At 38.5% G+C, this 16,573-nt stretch overlaps 1 protein-coding gene across 2 annotated transcripts in view; it reads right to left on the bottom strand.

Annotated features, from left to right (window-relative positions):
• The window catches only part of SLC30A9 (solute carrier family 30 member 9), a 77,907-nt gene that overhangs the window by 41,613 nt on the left and 19,721 nt on the right, over positions 1 to 16,573 (bottom strand). For both annotated transcript variants that reach the window (XM_037529080.2, XM_054688512.1), the window contains exons 3-6: positions 13,276 to 13,338; positions 11,529 to 11,628; positions 10,121 to 10,213; positions 9,669 to 9,751 (exon numbers count right to left, since the gene is read on the bottom strand). In XM_037529080.2, the coding sequence (XP_037384977.1) occupies positions 9,669 to 9,751; positions 10,121 to 10,213; positions 11,529 to 11,628; positions 13,276 to 13,338 (339 nt within the window). The remainder of the gene's footprint in view (positions 1 to 9,668; positions 9,752 to 10,120; positions 10,214 to 11,528; positions 11,629 to 13,275; positions 13,339 to 16,573) is intronic.

Here is a 16,573-nt window from a genome sequence, read left to right as displayed (position 1 = left end):
GGTGGAGGAATTCTCTAAAAACAAATCTTGTCAAAATAATTTATCTTCCTTTAGCATCCCTAAATATTTGTTACTTTTTCCCAATTACCTCTTTGTTCAACTTAGCATAAAAATAGCTAGACTTTACTACTTTTTGGGTCTTCATTTCCTTAAAAAAGGCTAACATGTCACATAAAACTGGTATCAAATAAATCTGTATGCTTTTTTCTTGTTAAATATTTTACATCAATTCAATACTCAAGCCCACCCAAAGATACTAAAAGGGTACAGGTATGCCTTCCTTACAATAAGACATGCTGATCTATTAATGCTGATGTGAAATGAGATTTGTCATATCTCATATTTGAAAATTTCTGTTCTTACAAATAAGTGCTGCCAAATACTGGTATCAATACATGAACATATGAATTTAAAGGAACACATGATTTTAATTAGATTTTTTTCTAAACATTTATTTATACAAGAGCTAGGGTACAAGCCAGAGGTACAGGAGGGTAAGAGAATTCACCAGAGACAGAGCAGGGAGCAGAACAGGCAGACAGACCGAAAACACTGCTGAAGGGAGCAGCAGGAGAGATAGGAAAGGTCTGCCATGCCATGTGGGTATCTCCCTGGCTGGCCGGGAGCTGAACCCTTGCTGCAGAGGCTGCACTCAACCCACTGCGCCACAGGGGAGGCCCAGAACATGATTTTAAATGAGCATACTTAGTGCTTGTAAAGCATTTATAGAATTCTATAAAATTCAAATTCCTCTTTTGTTAATATTTATTTTTACATAGAAGAACTGGGTTACCGGCCAGAGGAGGGGGTGGTAGACTCAACAAAGTAGGGAGAATAGGCAGATCTACTGAAATACACTGCTGAGGAGAGCATTGGGAAAAACAGGAGAGGTCTGCTTGGCCATGTGTCTTAGCTACCTGGCAGGGGATCAAACTCAGGCCATGGAGGTGAGCCTTTATGTTGGTAGCACTAAGATTTAAAAAACAACAGGGGAGGGCCTCCCCTGGTGGCACAGCGGTTGAGCGCTGGGCTGCGAGGCTCACAGCAGCCTCGATAGCACCGGTTCCAGTACCTGCCACCGGTGAGGGTCCCACATGACTCGACAGACCTTTCCTGCCACTCCTGCTGCCCCCCTCAGCAGTGTATTTCGTCAGTCTGCCTGTTCTGTTCCCTGCTCTGGCTCTGGTGAATTCTCTCGCCCTCCTGTGCTTCTGACTGTACCCAGTGCTTGTATAAATAAATAAATAAATCTTTAAAAAAAATAACAACAGGAGAGGCCCTGCTGTTTTAATTCTTAACAGTATGGGAAAGTATACTAAGCTGACTAACACTACCTGTGATTCAAACAATGCTAAACTTGTCAAAATGACTTTACTGGGAATAAGTTTTATAGTTAAGCTGTTTGTATTTAAGACTGATTGTCTTGAGGGGCGGAGCAACATGGCGGCGAGGAGACGCTGCGAGTAAGATCTCCCATTAAAAAAAGTTAATAGGGAGGAAAAGCGGCAGGTCCCAGTGAGAACCGGGACACGGAAGATAAACGGGTGACGCCAGCAAACTGCCCGAAGAAGAAAGTGGCCATAAAAGAGCACCAGAAGGGAGGGAAGCGCAGAACCCTACTCCCCTCCCCCGCCCACAGAGGCGGCACTCTCCGACCCGCAGAGAGGAGGAAAACAACACACTAAAACGACCAACAAGAACAAACGACGCAGCAAGCGGGACTGGGAGTGGAAAGGAACTATTGCAGCCACCACACCCCGTGAACGGGAGCTGAGGAGAATTCTGCAGGATTCGCCGCGGAGGTGAGCTCCAGGCGCCATTGAAGAGAGACCCCGCCCCCGGGGAGGAGACCAGCACCAGCACACAGCCCCGGGCCGCCCGGAAAGCCTGCGCGGAAAGCGGTGCGCTGGAAAAGCAGACGCAGATCGGGATCGGGATTGCGCGGAAAGGCAGCGCGGACCGGAAACGGGATCACGCGGAAAAGCAGAGCGGTTGAAAAAGCAGTGCGGTTGAAAAGCAAACGCGGATCCGGATCGGATGGCAACTGCCCAGGTCCTCGCGCCTGCGACCTAGGCTTGCGGGGAGACCCGCGGAGGCCCTCACCATGTGAGCAGGAACCAGGCGCCCAGGCACGGGAGCGGGATTCAAAAGGCGCCATTCCTGCGCCACTGATCTGGGCTACAGCCCGCGTCCTGGAACTGAGGGCTTTGGAACTGAGACTCAGGGCACGAAATTAGGGGCGTGCGTTCCCCACGACGGTGGGGCACAAGGCAGACACAGCACCCCAAAGCCGTTGAGGTGTACCCTACCATCCCCGCTCTGTTCCCTGTCCCACGGGGTGGATAATCAGCTCCCCAAGGGCTCTAGGAGAGATCTCTGGCACCACCTAGCGACTTGAAACCAGCAGAGGCTCCTGAAGGAGCTAGTGGCCAGCTGGGGAGTTAGCCCACGCCGGGCCCCTTCTGACCAGTAGTCTGAGCCCACAGAGGGAGCGAGCACCCACAGCCGGGGCAGACCAGGCGCACAGAAGAGTGTGCCTGAGACTGGACGCGCAGGGAGTGTGTCCCACATCACCATTTTAGAACAGGGACATTTCTTCAGTAAAGACTACCTACAGAAGGCTTCCTCAGGAGCCAGAGGTGAGCGGGGGAAGTTCGCCCACGCCAGACCCCCTCTGGCCTGCAGTCCAAGCCCAGAGGGGGAGCAGGAACCCACCGCCAGGGCAGACCAGGCGCACAGGGGAGTGTGTCCCCACATCGGCATTTTAGAACAGGGACCTTTCTCCAGTAAAAACTGCTTGAAACTGACAGATGACTCCTGGAGGAACCAGAGGGGAGCAGAGAAGCTCACCCAAGATGCCGGCCAGTCCCAACTACACAGTGTCCCAACGCATACGGCAAATTAGAAAACAGACAGTAGGGAGAATAACCACACGCAACCTAGCTACTCCCCAGGGAAAAAGCACACCACAAAAAGAAAACCAGCCCCCAGATTGCAACGACAGTAACTTGGAAGAACTTCTGAGCCTTCCAGAAAGAGAATTTAAAATTGCCGTGATTAAAAAACTGACAGAAGTCATAAAGGAAAACAATGATAAGGGAAAAATAATCAACTATCAGAAGAATGAAATTGAGTCCCTAAGGAGGGAAGTAAAAGAAATGCAGGAGATCAAAGAATTAATGGAAGAACTAAAGAATTCTGGGAAAAGCAATGAAAGCAGAATAGATGAAATGGAAGAACGAATAAGTTCTCTTGAAGACACAGAAATAAAAAGAACCAAAACAGAAAAGGAAAGAGAAGTACGAAGGAAAAAGAACAAAGAAAGACTACGGGAACTATCTGACTCCATGAGGAAAGGAAATATAAGAGTTATAGGAATACCAGAAGGAGAGGAGAGAGAAGTAGGAACAGAGAAAATTTTCAAAGAGATAATTGAAGAGAACTTCCCAAATGTGAAGAAAGAGCTGAAAATTGATATACAAGAAGCAAGAAGAACACCAAACTTCCACGACGAAAGGAAAAATACAGCAAGACACATAATAATAAAGCTCCCAAGAATCCAGGACAAGGAAAAAATAATGAAGCTGGCAAGAGGGAAGAAACAGATAACATTCAAAGGAAAGCCAATCAGGCTGACATCAGACTTCTCCGAAGAAACACTACGGGCAAGGAGAGAGTGGAGGGACATAGTCAACAGACTCCAAGAAAACAGATGCCAACCAAGAATACTCTATCCCGCAAAGCTCTCCTTCCTCTTTGAAGAAAGAATATGGACCTTCCCAGACAACAGAAACTCCGGAATTTCATTGCAACTAAACCCCCACTCCAAAAAATACTACAAGGAGTCCTAAAGCCAGAACCTCAGAGGGACGAATAACAATGAAAGAAGGCCAAAAAAAAAAAAAGTTATTAAAAGAATAAATAAATAAAATCAAAGGAAAGACAAACACAATGGCAAATACAGATGTTAACATATCAATATTAACTCTAAATGTAAATGGACTAAACTCTTCAATAAAAAGACACAGAGTTGCAGCCTGGATTAAGAAACAAAACCCAACCTTTTGCTATCTCCAGGAAACACATTTAGCTACAAAAGATAAAAATAGGCTCAAAGTCAAAGGATGGAAAACAATCCTACAAGCAAATGGGCCAAAAAAGAAAGCAGGAACAGCTATACTTATATCAGATAAAACAGATTTCAAACTCAAAAAGATAAAAAGAGACCCCAATGGTCACTACATTATGATCAAGGGGACAATACTTCAAGAAGAAATAACACTCATTAACATATACTCACCAAACGAAGGAGCACCAAAATATATCAGACAACTGTTGTCTTCTCTGAAAACAGACATCAGAGAAAACACATACGTAGTGGGAGACTTCAACACACCACTATCAACAATGGATAGATCAACAAGACAAAAAATAAGTAAAGAAACCAAAGCTCTAAATAAGGACCTAGAGCAATTGGGCTTAACAGACATCTACAGAACACTAAACCCCAAAAAAACGGAGTACACATTTTTCTCAAGCGCACACGGATCATTCTCCAGGATCGATCACATACTGGGGCACAAGACAAACATCAACAGATACACCAAGATTGAAATCATACCAACCATCTTTTCTGACCATGAAGGCATCAAACTAGAACTAAACCATAAAAAGAAGGCAAGGAACTTTCCTACCTCATGGAGATTAAAAACCACACTACTGGAAGACCACTGGACTAATGAGGAGATCAAAGAAGAAATTAAAAAATTTTTTGAATTGAACGACAAGGAGGACACCAATATCCTAAATGTATGGGATGCAGCAAAAGCAGTAATAAGAGGAAAATATATAGCAATAGAAGCTCACATCAAGAAACAAGAAAGAACTCAAAGAAACAACCTAATCTCGAAGCTCAAAGATCTAGAAAAAGAACAACAAAAAACCCCAGAACCAGTAGAAGAAAAGAAATAATAAAAACCAAAGCAGAAATAAATGAAATTGAAACTAAAAAAACAATCCAAAAGATCAATGAAACCAAGAGCTGGTTCTTTGAAAAAATCAATAAAATAGACAAACCCCTAGCCAGGCTCACAAAGGAAAAAAGGGAGAAAGCACAAATAAACAGGATCATCAATGAAAGAGGAGAAATCACAACGGACACAGCAGAAATCAAAACAATAATCAGTAACTACTATGAACAGTTATATGGAAATAAGTTTAATAATCTAGAGGAGATGGACAAATTCCTACAACTCTACAATCACCCAAAGCTAGATAAAGAAGAAATAGAACACCTAAACAGACCAATTACAATTAGCGAAATTGAAATGGTAATCAAAAACCTCCCCAAAAACAAAAGCCCAGGACCTGATGGATTTACAAATGAATTCTACCAAACATTCAGAGACGAATTAGTGCCTATCCTTCACAAACTCTTCCAAAAAATTGAGAAGGAAGGGACAATACCAAACACGTTCTATGAAGCCAATATTACACTAATACCAAAACCGAACAAGGACAACACTAAAAAGGAAAACTATAGGCCAATCTCCCTAATGAACACTGATGCAAAAATCCTCAATAAAATTTTAGCCATCAGAATCCAACAATGTATCCATAAGATAATTCACCACGACCAAGTAGGATTCATTCCAGGGGCACAAGGATGGTTTAACATCCGAAAATCAATCAACGTTATCCAACACATCAACAAAAAGAAATATAAAAACCATATGATAATATCAATAGATGCTGAGAAAGCTTTCGACAAAGTGCAACACCCATTCATGATAAAAGCCCTTGAAATTCTGGGGATACAAGGAACATACCTCAACATCATAAAGGCCATCTATGACAAGCCAACAGCCAGCATCATTCTCAATGGTGAAAAGCTGAAAGCAATTCCATTAAGATCTGGAACAAGACAAGGATGTCCACTCTCACCACTGCTTTTCAATATAATACTGGAAGTCCTAGCCAGGGCAATAAGACAAGAGAAAGACATCCAAGGAATCCAAATAGGAAAAGAAGAAGTCAAACTATCACTATTTGCAGACGATATGATATTATACATAGAGAACCCCAAAAACTCCACAGAAAAGCTAATTCAACTCATCAATCAGTTCAGTAAAGTGGCAGGATACAAAATCAACATGCAAAAGTCAGTAGCCTTCCTATACACAAACAATAAATCTGAAGAAGAAGAAATCAAAAAAACCATCCCTTTTGTTATTGAAACAAAAAAAATCAAATATTTGGGAATAAATCTAACAAAAGAGATAAAGGACCTATACAAAGAAAACTATAAAACACTGTTAAAAGAAATAGAAGAAGACACAAAGAAATGGAGAGACATCCCCTGCTCGTGGATTGGAAGAATAAACATTATTAAAATGGCCATCCTTCCAAAAGCAATATACAGATTCAATGCTATTCCAATCAAAATTTCAATGTCATTCTTCAAAGAAATAGAACAATTATTGATGAAATTCATATGGAATCATAAAAAACCCCGAATAGCCAAAGCTCTCCTGAAAAAAAAAGAAGGGAATGGAGGCATTACACTCCCAGACTTCAAACTATACTACAAAGCCATAATCATCAAAACTGCATGGTATTGGAACAAGAACAGACATACAGACCAATGGAATCGAATAGAAAATCCAGAAATAAATCCACAGATTTATGGTCAACTAATCTTTGACAAAGGAGCAAAGACTATGCATTGGAGCAAAGAAAGTTTGTTCAATAAATGGTGCTGGGAAAACTGGGTCGCTACATGCAAAAGAATGAAGCTTGACCACTACCTCACACCATACACAAAAATCAACTCAAAATGGATTAAAGAACTAGACATAAGACCTGAAACCATAAAATATATAGAAGGAAATATAGGCGAAACACTACGTGATCTGCACATCAAAGACATCTTTACAGACACATCACCCAAAGCAGTGATAGTGAAGGCAAAGATAAACAGCTGGGACTACATCAAATTAAAGAGCTTCTGCACAGCAAAAGAGACAATAACAAAAACAAAGAGAAACCCCACTGACTGGGAGAACATTTTTGCACCCAACACTAATGATAAAGGACTGATCACAAAAATCTGCAAAGAGCTGATGAGACTCAGCAACAACAAAGAAAATAATCCAGTCAAAAAATGGGCAGAAGAGCTAAAAGAAACTTCTCTGAAGAGGAAATGCAAATGGCCAACAGGCATATGAAAAAATGTTCAACATCACTTGCCATCAGGGAAATGCAAATCAAAACTACCATGAGATACCATCTTACACCAGTGAGAATGGCACATATTAAAAAAACTAGCAACAACAAATGCTGGCGAGGGTGTGGAGAAAAAGGAACTCTTCTGCACTGTTGGTGGGAGTGCAAACTGGTCCAACCACTGTGGAGAGCTGTGTGGAGATTTCTGGACCTACTAAACATAGAGCTTCCATATGATCCAGCAATTCCACTCCTAGGTATTTACCCAAAGGACACAGAAACATCAATTCCAAAGAACACCTGCACCCCTATGTTTATAGCAGCACTGTTTACAATAGCTAAGCTTTGGAAACAGCCCAAATGCCCAAAAATAGATGACTGGATCAAGAAGATGTGGTACATATATACCATGGAATATTACTCAGCATTCAAAAAAGATAAACACATGCAATTTGCAGCAACATGGATGGCGCTGGAAGGGATCATGCTCAGCGAAATAAGCCAAAAAGAAAAAGAAAAATACCGGATGGTCTCACTCATAGCAGGAATCTAGAAAACTTAAATAAGGGACCAGGAAAATGAATAACTATAAGAAAGTGAAAATCAAAATCAACAAAAAACTATGAACCAGAGACACTTTTAGGCGGGCGGGGCGGGAGGGGAGGGATTGGGGTCAGAATGGGGGGCTGCAATTGTATGGGGAATATAACAATAAAATTTTATAAAAAAAAAAAAAAAAAAAAACTACTATGAGATACCATCTTACACCAGTGAGAATGGCACATATTAAAAAACTAGCAACAACAAATGTTGGCGAGGGTGTGGAGAAAAAGGAACTCTTCTGCACTGTTGGTGGGAGTGCAAACTGGTCCAACCACTATGGAAAGCTGTGTGGAGATTTCTGGACCTACTAAACATAGACCTTCCATATGATCCAGCAATTCCACTCCTAGGTATTTACCCAAAAGACACAGAAACATCAATTCCAAAGAGCACCTGCACCCCTATGTTTACAGCAGCACTGTTTACAATAGCTAAGCTTTGGAAACAACCCAAATGCCCAAAAATAGATGACTGGATCAAGAAGATGTGGTACATATATACCATGGAATATTACTCAGCATTCAAAAAAGATAAACACATGCAATTTGCAGCAACATGGATGGCGCTGGAAGGGATCATGCTCAGCGAAATAAGCCAAAAAGAAAAAGAAAAATACCGGATGGTCTCACTCATAACAGGAATCTAGAAAACTTAAATAAGGGACCAGGAAAATAAATAACTTTAAGAAAGTGAAAATCAAAATCAACAAAAAACTATGAACCAGAGACACTTTCAGGGGGCGGGGCGGGAGGGGAGGGATTGGGGTCAGAATGGGGGGCTGCAATTGTATGGGGAATATAACAATAAAATTTATTATTTAAAAAAAAAAAAAGACTGATTGTCTTGTACTTTTAAACATAATACATTAAGAAACATGAACTCTTCAAGATAATTTTCCTAAGCCATTTAGTATTTGATTATGAGTAGTTGAAGAATAGGTATATTTGGGGGAAAAAAAATCAATCTTAGCCATGATCCCAAAAAGTTGCAGTAAAATTATACTTTCTTCTATAATTCATAATTTGAAATCCCTAATAAAACAGGAGAAAAATGAAACAGTATTAGAGGAAATGAAAGGAGACCTTTTATTCTTTATATTTCGGTGTTCTTTTTTCAGTAACAAGTACATATATCACTTTCATCATTAATAGATATACATCTCAAATAATCATATAAAACATTTCACATTATCCGAAATCCTAATTCTATAAAGGTGGCTTTGTCATAAAACGACTAAAGTCTGAGTCTTAAAACCTCAATCATTAAGCACAGCTTCTGGTTCAAAGTAGATGTTTGATAAATATCTGCTGAATGAATTAAAGTAGGACTATGATAGCAGAATTAACAGATTTTTCTGTAAGAAAGAACTTACTGTATACTTCTTTTAGAAAGTCACATAATAAAGCTGAAGTAAGCAAGTATAGACTTCAAAAAATAAGTTTTTTTTTAAAAGATTTATTTATTTATTCATACAAGAACTGGGGTACAGGCCAAGAGGTGTGGGGGGTGACAGGATTCAACAGAGACAGAGTGGGGAACAGAACAGGCAGAATGACTGAAATACACTGCTGAGGGGAGCAGCGGGCGAGTCAGGAGAGGTCTGCTGAGCCATGTGGATTGCTCCCGGGCTGGCCAGGGGATCGAATTCGTGCTGCAGAGGCTGCGGACAGCTTCATAGGTTGCATCTTAACCCCTTGCGCTACCAGGGAGACCCTCAAAAACTAAGTTTTAGAGCCAAAGTCATGGGGTATGCAACCACTAGGGAGTGCATTGTTATGATAGGGGCAGGTCTCACTACAAGTTAATTTTTAGGTCACTGAACTTGAATTTAAAATACTTACTTTCTCTGTATTCTATTTCTGCTTCTTTACGCAGTTTTTTTTCTCTGGCAAGAGCTTCAAGGCTTCCCCAAACTTCCAAAGATCTGTGCATACACACATTGACCAGAAAAGGACAATTTTAATGATTTAATTGTAATCCTATTAAAATCAAGATATATCATCCCTACATAAAAATCTTACATCAAAGCATAAGTTCCTTTAGGGAAAATATAAAGCACTTAAGCAACTTTTCTAAATTAAACAATCAGTAAATTCAACAGCAATTTTTCTTATATATTACATTTTTAGTTAATTAGTAGATGCCAGTAACTAACAGATGAACAAATTTGCAAATATAAAAATATTCTGCTTTTAAAACACATCATCTAAAAAACCATGAATCTATCTAAAACGTGTTTCTATTAATCCCAAATCCAACTTGTACATTAATTCTGAAAGAACTATGTTCTTACTTTGCCTCCACATCTGATCTCAAATATACAGTAAATGATTCAGTATCTTCATGGGGACTTCGCCGTCTGATTTTTCGAAGTTGTTCTAGATCACTGAAGAAAGAAACTTGTTGAAGCATTCAAATTTCATATAGTTTATATACTTAAAATGATTATTAACAGCAGATAAATTCATTACATTGATCCTCATCTTACAAAACAATCCATCTTTATAACTTTTAAAATCAGTTAAAAGACTACATTTTAAACACAAAAATTGGTCTAGAGAGAGTGTGAAAAATTTTTTTCTAACTTTCTAGTAATTAAGAGGTTATGTCAATTTCACGTTATTTAATTATTCTACTATCTTTTAAAATTACAAAAGATTTCATCAAATAGCCTCTTACGTGTGATCATTGGTCTTCGTAAGTAAATTGTGTTATGCAATGAAAAGACCTATAAATAAAACTCTGGCAACTATAGAATTTTATTAATTTCTAAAAATTAAACCTAGAGCTAAAAAAAACCAACAACCAGCCATCATAATTTTCGTTTTAAAAGTTGGGTCAGGTATAAAAAGATATCTACTGCAGATTCTTTCCTGTCACAGGCTCACTAAATGAGCTCAGTCATCACTAACATCTTTGTTTCCTGGCAATACCTAAGCTACTCAATTCATAAATTGCTTGCAAGAACTAAATGAAAAACTCTTGTGATATAGAATATAGTTTTATATTAATATTATCATCTATTATTGTTATAATAGTTATATAAGTTATAAAACTGATTATAGGAATCCTTATTTCTTGATGCTGATGAAAGAGGATGGGATCATGAGGGAAAAAGGTCGGAGAATCTCTCTAATCAAGTAGATGCCACATTAATAAGGCTTGTCTAGGTAAACATAAAGGCAGAGGAGATTTTAAAATTTGACAAATATAATCTCAATCTCTATTATAAGAAAATTAGTAACAAAATGTACCAGAAAGTAAAAATAATACATATTCAGCAGGTACCACAGTTAGCGGATGAACATAAATATACCTAACTAAATTAAGTAATCAACTGTGCTAGCCAAAACATTAACAAAATTTTGAAAAGTCAAACATACAAATATGCAAATAATCTGACTGATAATTCTGCCACACAATAACAATGTTATTTCAATAAAACTCCTAAATATGTCTGTGATAGAGGTTTTGAAAAAGTTTCCTTTTTATAAAGCCTGGAAAGAATAAAATTGCTAATGCTGAAGGAGAATTCAGTTTAGTAAGCTAACACATTTAACACTTTTTAAGTGAATAAAAAATACTTCTTCAATTTAGGATGGAGCCACAAAAAATTTCCATATAAATGGTAGCAGGTTACACATCCTAAGAAAAAAAATGATTAGATAGACAAAAGCGTCAGGTTTTTTTTTTTTAAATACCTGGATTTAAGGCAGAACTCATTTATTGCTCTGACACCAGTGATGAAATTATTTTGAGTGTACTTTGGTCCATACTCCCTCTTTTTAAGGACTGCTTTAACTAAAACAAAAAATATAGGAAAACAAAAATAGTCACAATGAAAATTACAATTGAAGATGACCATATGCTAGGGGGTTGCTGATGAATTCCAAAGAATATTTATTTTTCTTGAAGTACTGAAAGGCATTTAAAAAACAAAAATTTGCAAGTACAGAATAAGACAGAATTATATTGCAGACACAGAACTTTTATCTTCACAGTCCATCACTTTGCCTTATGGACCACTGTATGAATATTATTGGTCTGTTTAAAGTATATTAGCAGGGCCTTCCTGGTGGCACAGACAGTTGAGCGCTGCACTGTGAAACTGTCCGCAGCCTCTGCGGCACCCAGTTTTATCCCTGCTGGCCGGCAAGAATCTCACATGGCACGGCAGACCGCTCCCGACTCGCCCGCTGCTCCCCTCAGCAGAGTATTTCGTCAGTCTGTCTGTTCTGTTCCCCGCTCTGTCTCTGATGAATCCTCTCACCCTCCCATGCATCTGGCCTGTACCCCAGTTCTTGTATAAATAAATAAATCTTTAAAATAAATAAATAAATAAAGTATATTAGCAGGGGCTCCCTGGTGGCTCAAGGGGTTAAACACAGCACTAAGAAGCCACCCGCAGCCTCTGCAGCACAAGTTCAATCCCCAGCCAGGGAGCTATCCACATGGCGCAGCAGACCTCCCCTGTCTCACCCACTGCTCCCCTCAGCAGTGAATTTCATTCAGTTGCCTGTTCTGCTCCCCATTCTGTCTCTGGTGAATCCTCTCACCCCCGCCCCCCACCCCCCCACACCTCTGGCCTATACCTTTGCTCTTGTATGCATAAATATTAAAAAAAAAATCTTTTTTAAAAATGTATTAATGAATAAGTCAAATGTACAATAACACTTCAAAAATAAAGTTTAATGTAAAAAAAACCTTTTTTTTTTTTAAAAGGATCTGAAGTCAGGTTTATTTTTGTATGAGTTTCAATTCTTTCCCCCAATAATCCTAAAACTCAAAATAAAATTCGTACTCCTCTGGAGTACAGGAGAGAATTACATTTCTCTTTGAAAATATTAAAAAAAAAAAATTCTTTAAAAATTTCTTTAAAGTGCCTAGAAATCCACTGGCCTGTCCTAACCCAGTTTATTGATGATGATGATTATAACTATCACATTAATCATTCTTATTTTTTAAGATTTTTATTTATTTATTTGTTTATTTATTTATGCATACAAGAACTGGGGTGTAGGCCAGAGATACAGAGGCGGTGAGAGGATTCACCAGAGACAAAGTGGGAAGCAGAACAGGCAGACTGACTGAAATACACTGCTGAGGGGAACAGTAGGCCAGACAGGAGAGGTCTGCTGGCCATGTGGGTTTGCTCGCTGGCTGGGATCAAACTCGTGCTGCAGTGGCTGCCTATAGCTTCATAGTGCCAAGTCTTAACTTCCTGCACCACCAGGGAGGCCTCACATTAATCACTGTTAATTGTGATTGCACACAATGTATCATGTTCAAAGTTATCCTAGAGTCTCCCTGGGGGATCCTCTCATCCACCCCCCCACATCTCTGCCTACACCACAGTTTGTCTATGCAAAAATAAACACATCTTTAAAAATAATTATTTAAAAAATAAAACACCATTATAATTTTTAAAAAAGAATAAAATACCTTTACCTCTTACTTGGAGAGCTTCTTGTTTCGTAAGTGGAGCTTTGAGTTCTGCACCTATATTTTCTGCTGTAAAGTTAATTATAAAAAAATTTACAATAAGAAGTTGTTTTCATACAAATCTAAAAACTTATTATCAGCTAACAATCTAACAATGTATAAAAAAGATGATACATCATAGACTGAGTTGGATTTAACCTAGATATACAAATGTAGTTAATTATCAGAAAAGCTATTAATTCCCCTTACCAACAGATTAAAGTTTCAGAAGAAAATTATTGAATAAAATTTAACACCCACGTAAGTTTCAAACCCCTTCATAAAATTAGAATACAAAGGAATTTCCATAAAAAGTAAAACTGACATTGTATTTAAAGATGAAACTTGAGTCGCATTTCTTTAAAATAAGGAAATAAACAAGGACACTGTTGATTCTTCTACTCAAAACTATTATAGAAATAATATGCAATGAAGAAACAATTATTATTAAGTGGTTAATGGAAAAAATGTACAACCATCCACCCAAAATTAAAAGGAAACTGAATGGTATCATGTTTAATAAAGACATCTTTGGACATGAATTCATTGTGATTCCTTGGGAAAGACAAAGTAATTTTAAGTCTCAGGATGTATAAATTTCAGTTTTCAATGAACAACCTCTCTGATAATTTAGCGTTTTGGGAGCAGAACAAAACATTATATAACTTTTATCAGTATTTAATTTAAATAACAAACATTTAGATATCTTACATGCATCTGTGACATAACACTCAATTATATGTTCGCTAAATGAGAAGAAATGAAAAAAAAAGGGAAACTGGAATCTACCTTACAACATAAACTATTCTGGGTAGATCAATGACTTAAATATTAGGGCATTTACATGTCTCATAGATGATAATATAGAATATTTTTATGGCAGAGATTTCTTAAATACATACAAACAACAAACAAAAGGAAATGTGGATAAATTCTGCTGAATTAAAATTCAGGACAAGTTTTCATCAAAAGATCCCTCAAAAAAAGAAAAAGAAACCCTCAAATATATCCATCAAAGAAGAAGATATATCCATTAAGGAGAATAATAAAGATCAAGAATATTTAATTCTGGGCCTCCCCGGTGGCGCAGCGGTTGAGCGCTGGGTTGCGAAGCTGCCCGCAGCCTATGCGGCGCCGGTTCAATTCCCAGCTGCTCTTCGGCCACAGGAGGAGGGTCCCACATGGCGCAGACCTCTCCTGCCGCCCGCTGCTCCCCTCAGCAGTGTACTTCGGTCCTTCTGCCTGCTCTGCTCCCCGCTCTGGCTCTGGTGAATTCTCTCACCCTCCCGTGCTTCTGACTGTACCCAGTGCTTGTATGTATAAACAAACAAACAAACAAATAAATAAAAAAATAAATAAAAATAAAGTTTGTTGTAAAAAAAAAAATATTTAATTCTTCCAAATCAATAAGGACAAATTACCCATTATAAAAAAGGGGCAGAAGAACAAAATTGTCCAGGAAAGGAAATATAAATAGCTAATATGCAGAGATGTTAACAGATGTTAAGAGAATCCAAACAAACCCACAAAATGTCATTTTACAACGATCAGATTAGGAAAAATTACAAAATATGGCAATGCCTAATGCTGGCAAGAGTATGGGGCAACGGGCCTCCCCTGGTGGCGCAGCAGTTGAGCGCTGGGCTTTGAAGCTGCCTGCAGCCTCTGCAGCGCCAGTTCGATCCCAGGCCGCCGGCGAGGGTCCCACATGGCGCGCAGACCTATCTTGCTGCACCCACGGCTCCCCTCAGCAGTGTATTTTGTCAGTCTGCCTGTTCTGTTCCCAGCTCTGGCTCAGGTGAATTCTCTCACCCTCCTGTGCTTCTGACTGTACCCAATGCTTGTATAAATAAATAAATTAATTTAAAAAAAAAAAAAAGAGTATGGGGCAACAAGAGCCTCCACCACTGGTAGAAATACAAACAGGCATATTTATTTTGGTAAACAAGTTGGCATTCTCTAATACAGTTGCATACTTATAACCTAGCAATTTCACATCTAGATCAATATACTTGGTTTATATAGAAACGTGCACAAAGGAATAAGGAAGGATAACTGTATGAATGACCAAAACAGCAACTGTGCTGCAATGTTTCAAACTGTAAACCCAAATACCCATAAGCAAGATAAATAGCCCATGTCACATTCATACATTCCATACAGCAATGAATAATAATAAACATAATAATGACTTATTTAAGTCCTTACCATGTGCCAAGCACTATTCTAAGCAATTTTCATTTATTAAGTCATTTAACTCACACAACAGCCCTAAAAAAGTACATGCTATAATTATCGCCATGAAAATTAATGAACTATACACATAGGATAAATCTTAGCAACAAAAATTTAATGAAAAAAGTAAATCACAAGACAATCAGCTACCACAATAAAGTATAAAAACAAGTTAAATAATTAGGGATATATAAAAATTTCAAACCCTAATTCCTTGTTTTAAAATCAAGGGACGGAAACACAAAATTCAGGAAAAGTCCCATGAGTTCACACTGTGCAGGAGAATGTGAGGAAAATGTGATAAATAATATAAGGTTGTTAGGTTGAGTGGTAAATTTGCAAGTATTGATTTTACCATGTGTCGTAACTTCCATGTACATTGGATATATTCTTTTACATGCATCAAATATTTTCTAACAAAAATTTCACCCTTCTTCTATTTATATACTCAGAGTTTACTAATTAACTAATAGTAACTAGGCATTTATCATTTTTCATGTACTGTGTGTACTATATGGTTTATAGACATCATTTTATCTCACAAAACTGCTTTGAGTACCATTACTATTATCATGAGCTTATAGATGAGCAAACTTTATGTGCAGGAAAGTGTAACTTCTCCCAAAATCACAGTTAACATTTTAATTGTAGAGCCAAAGTCAGGACTCAAAGGCAAGTCATTTTGATTAATCTATAACCTTAACCACTTTCCTATATTGCCTTTATGTTTAAAATAGCATTTAAAGGGCCTCCCTGGTGGCACAAGGGGTTAAGTTACAGCACTATGAAGCTATCAGCAGCCACTACAGCATGAGTTCCATCCCTGACCAGGGAGCTACCCACATTGCGCAAAAAACCTCTTCTGTTTCACCCACTGCTCCCTTCAGCAGTGTATTTCAGTCAATCTGTCTGTTTTGCTCCCCACTGTCTCTGGTGAATCCTCTCACACCACTCCCCCACCCCCCACACCTCTTGTCTACACCCCAGCTCTTGTATGCATAAATAAATAAAATAAATCTTAAAAATAGCA

Source organism: Talpa occidentalis, unplaced genomic scaffold, assembly GCF_014898055.3.
Source record: "Talpa occidentalis isolate TD23 unplaced genomic scaffold, MPIMG_talOcc4v2.1 talOcc4.6, whole genome shotgun sequence".
NCBI classification, from domain to species: Eukaryota; Metazoa; Chordata; class Mammalia; order Eulipotyphla; family Talpidae; genus Talpa; species Talpa occidentalis.
This window is presented reverse-complemented; position numbering and strand designations above follow the sequence as displayed.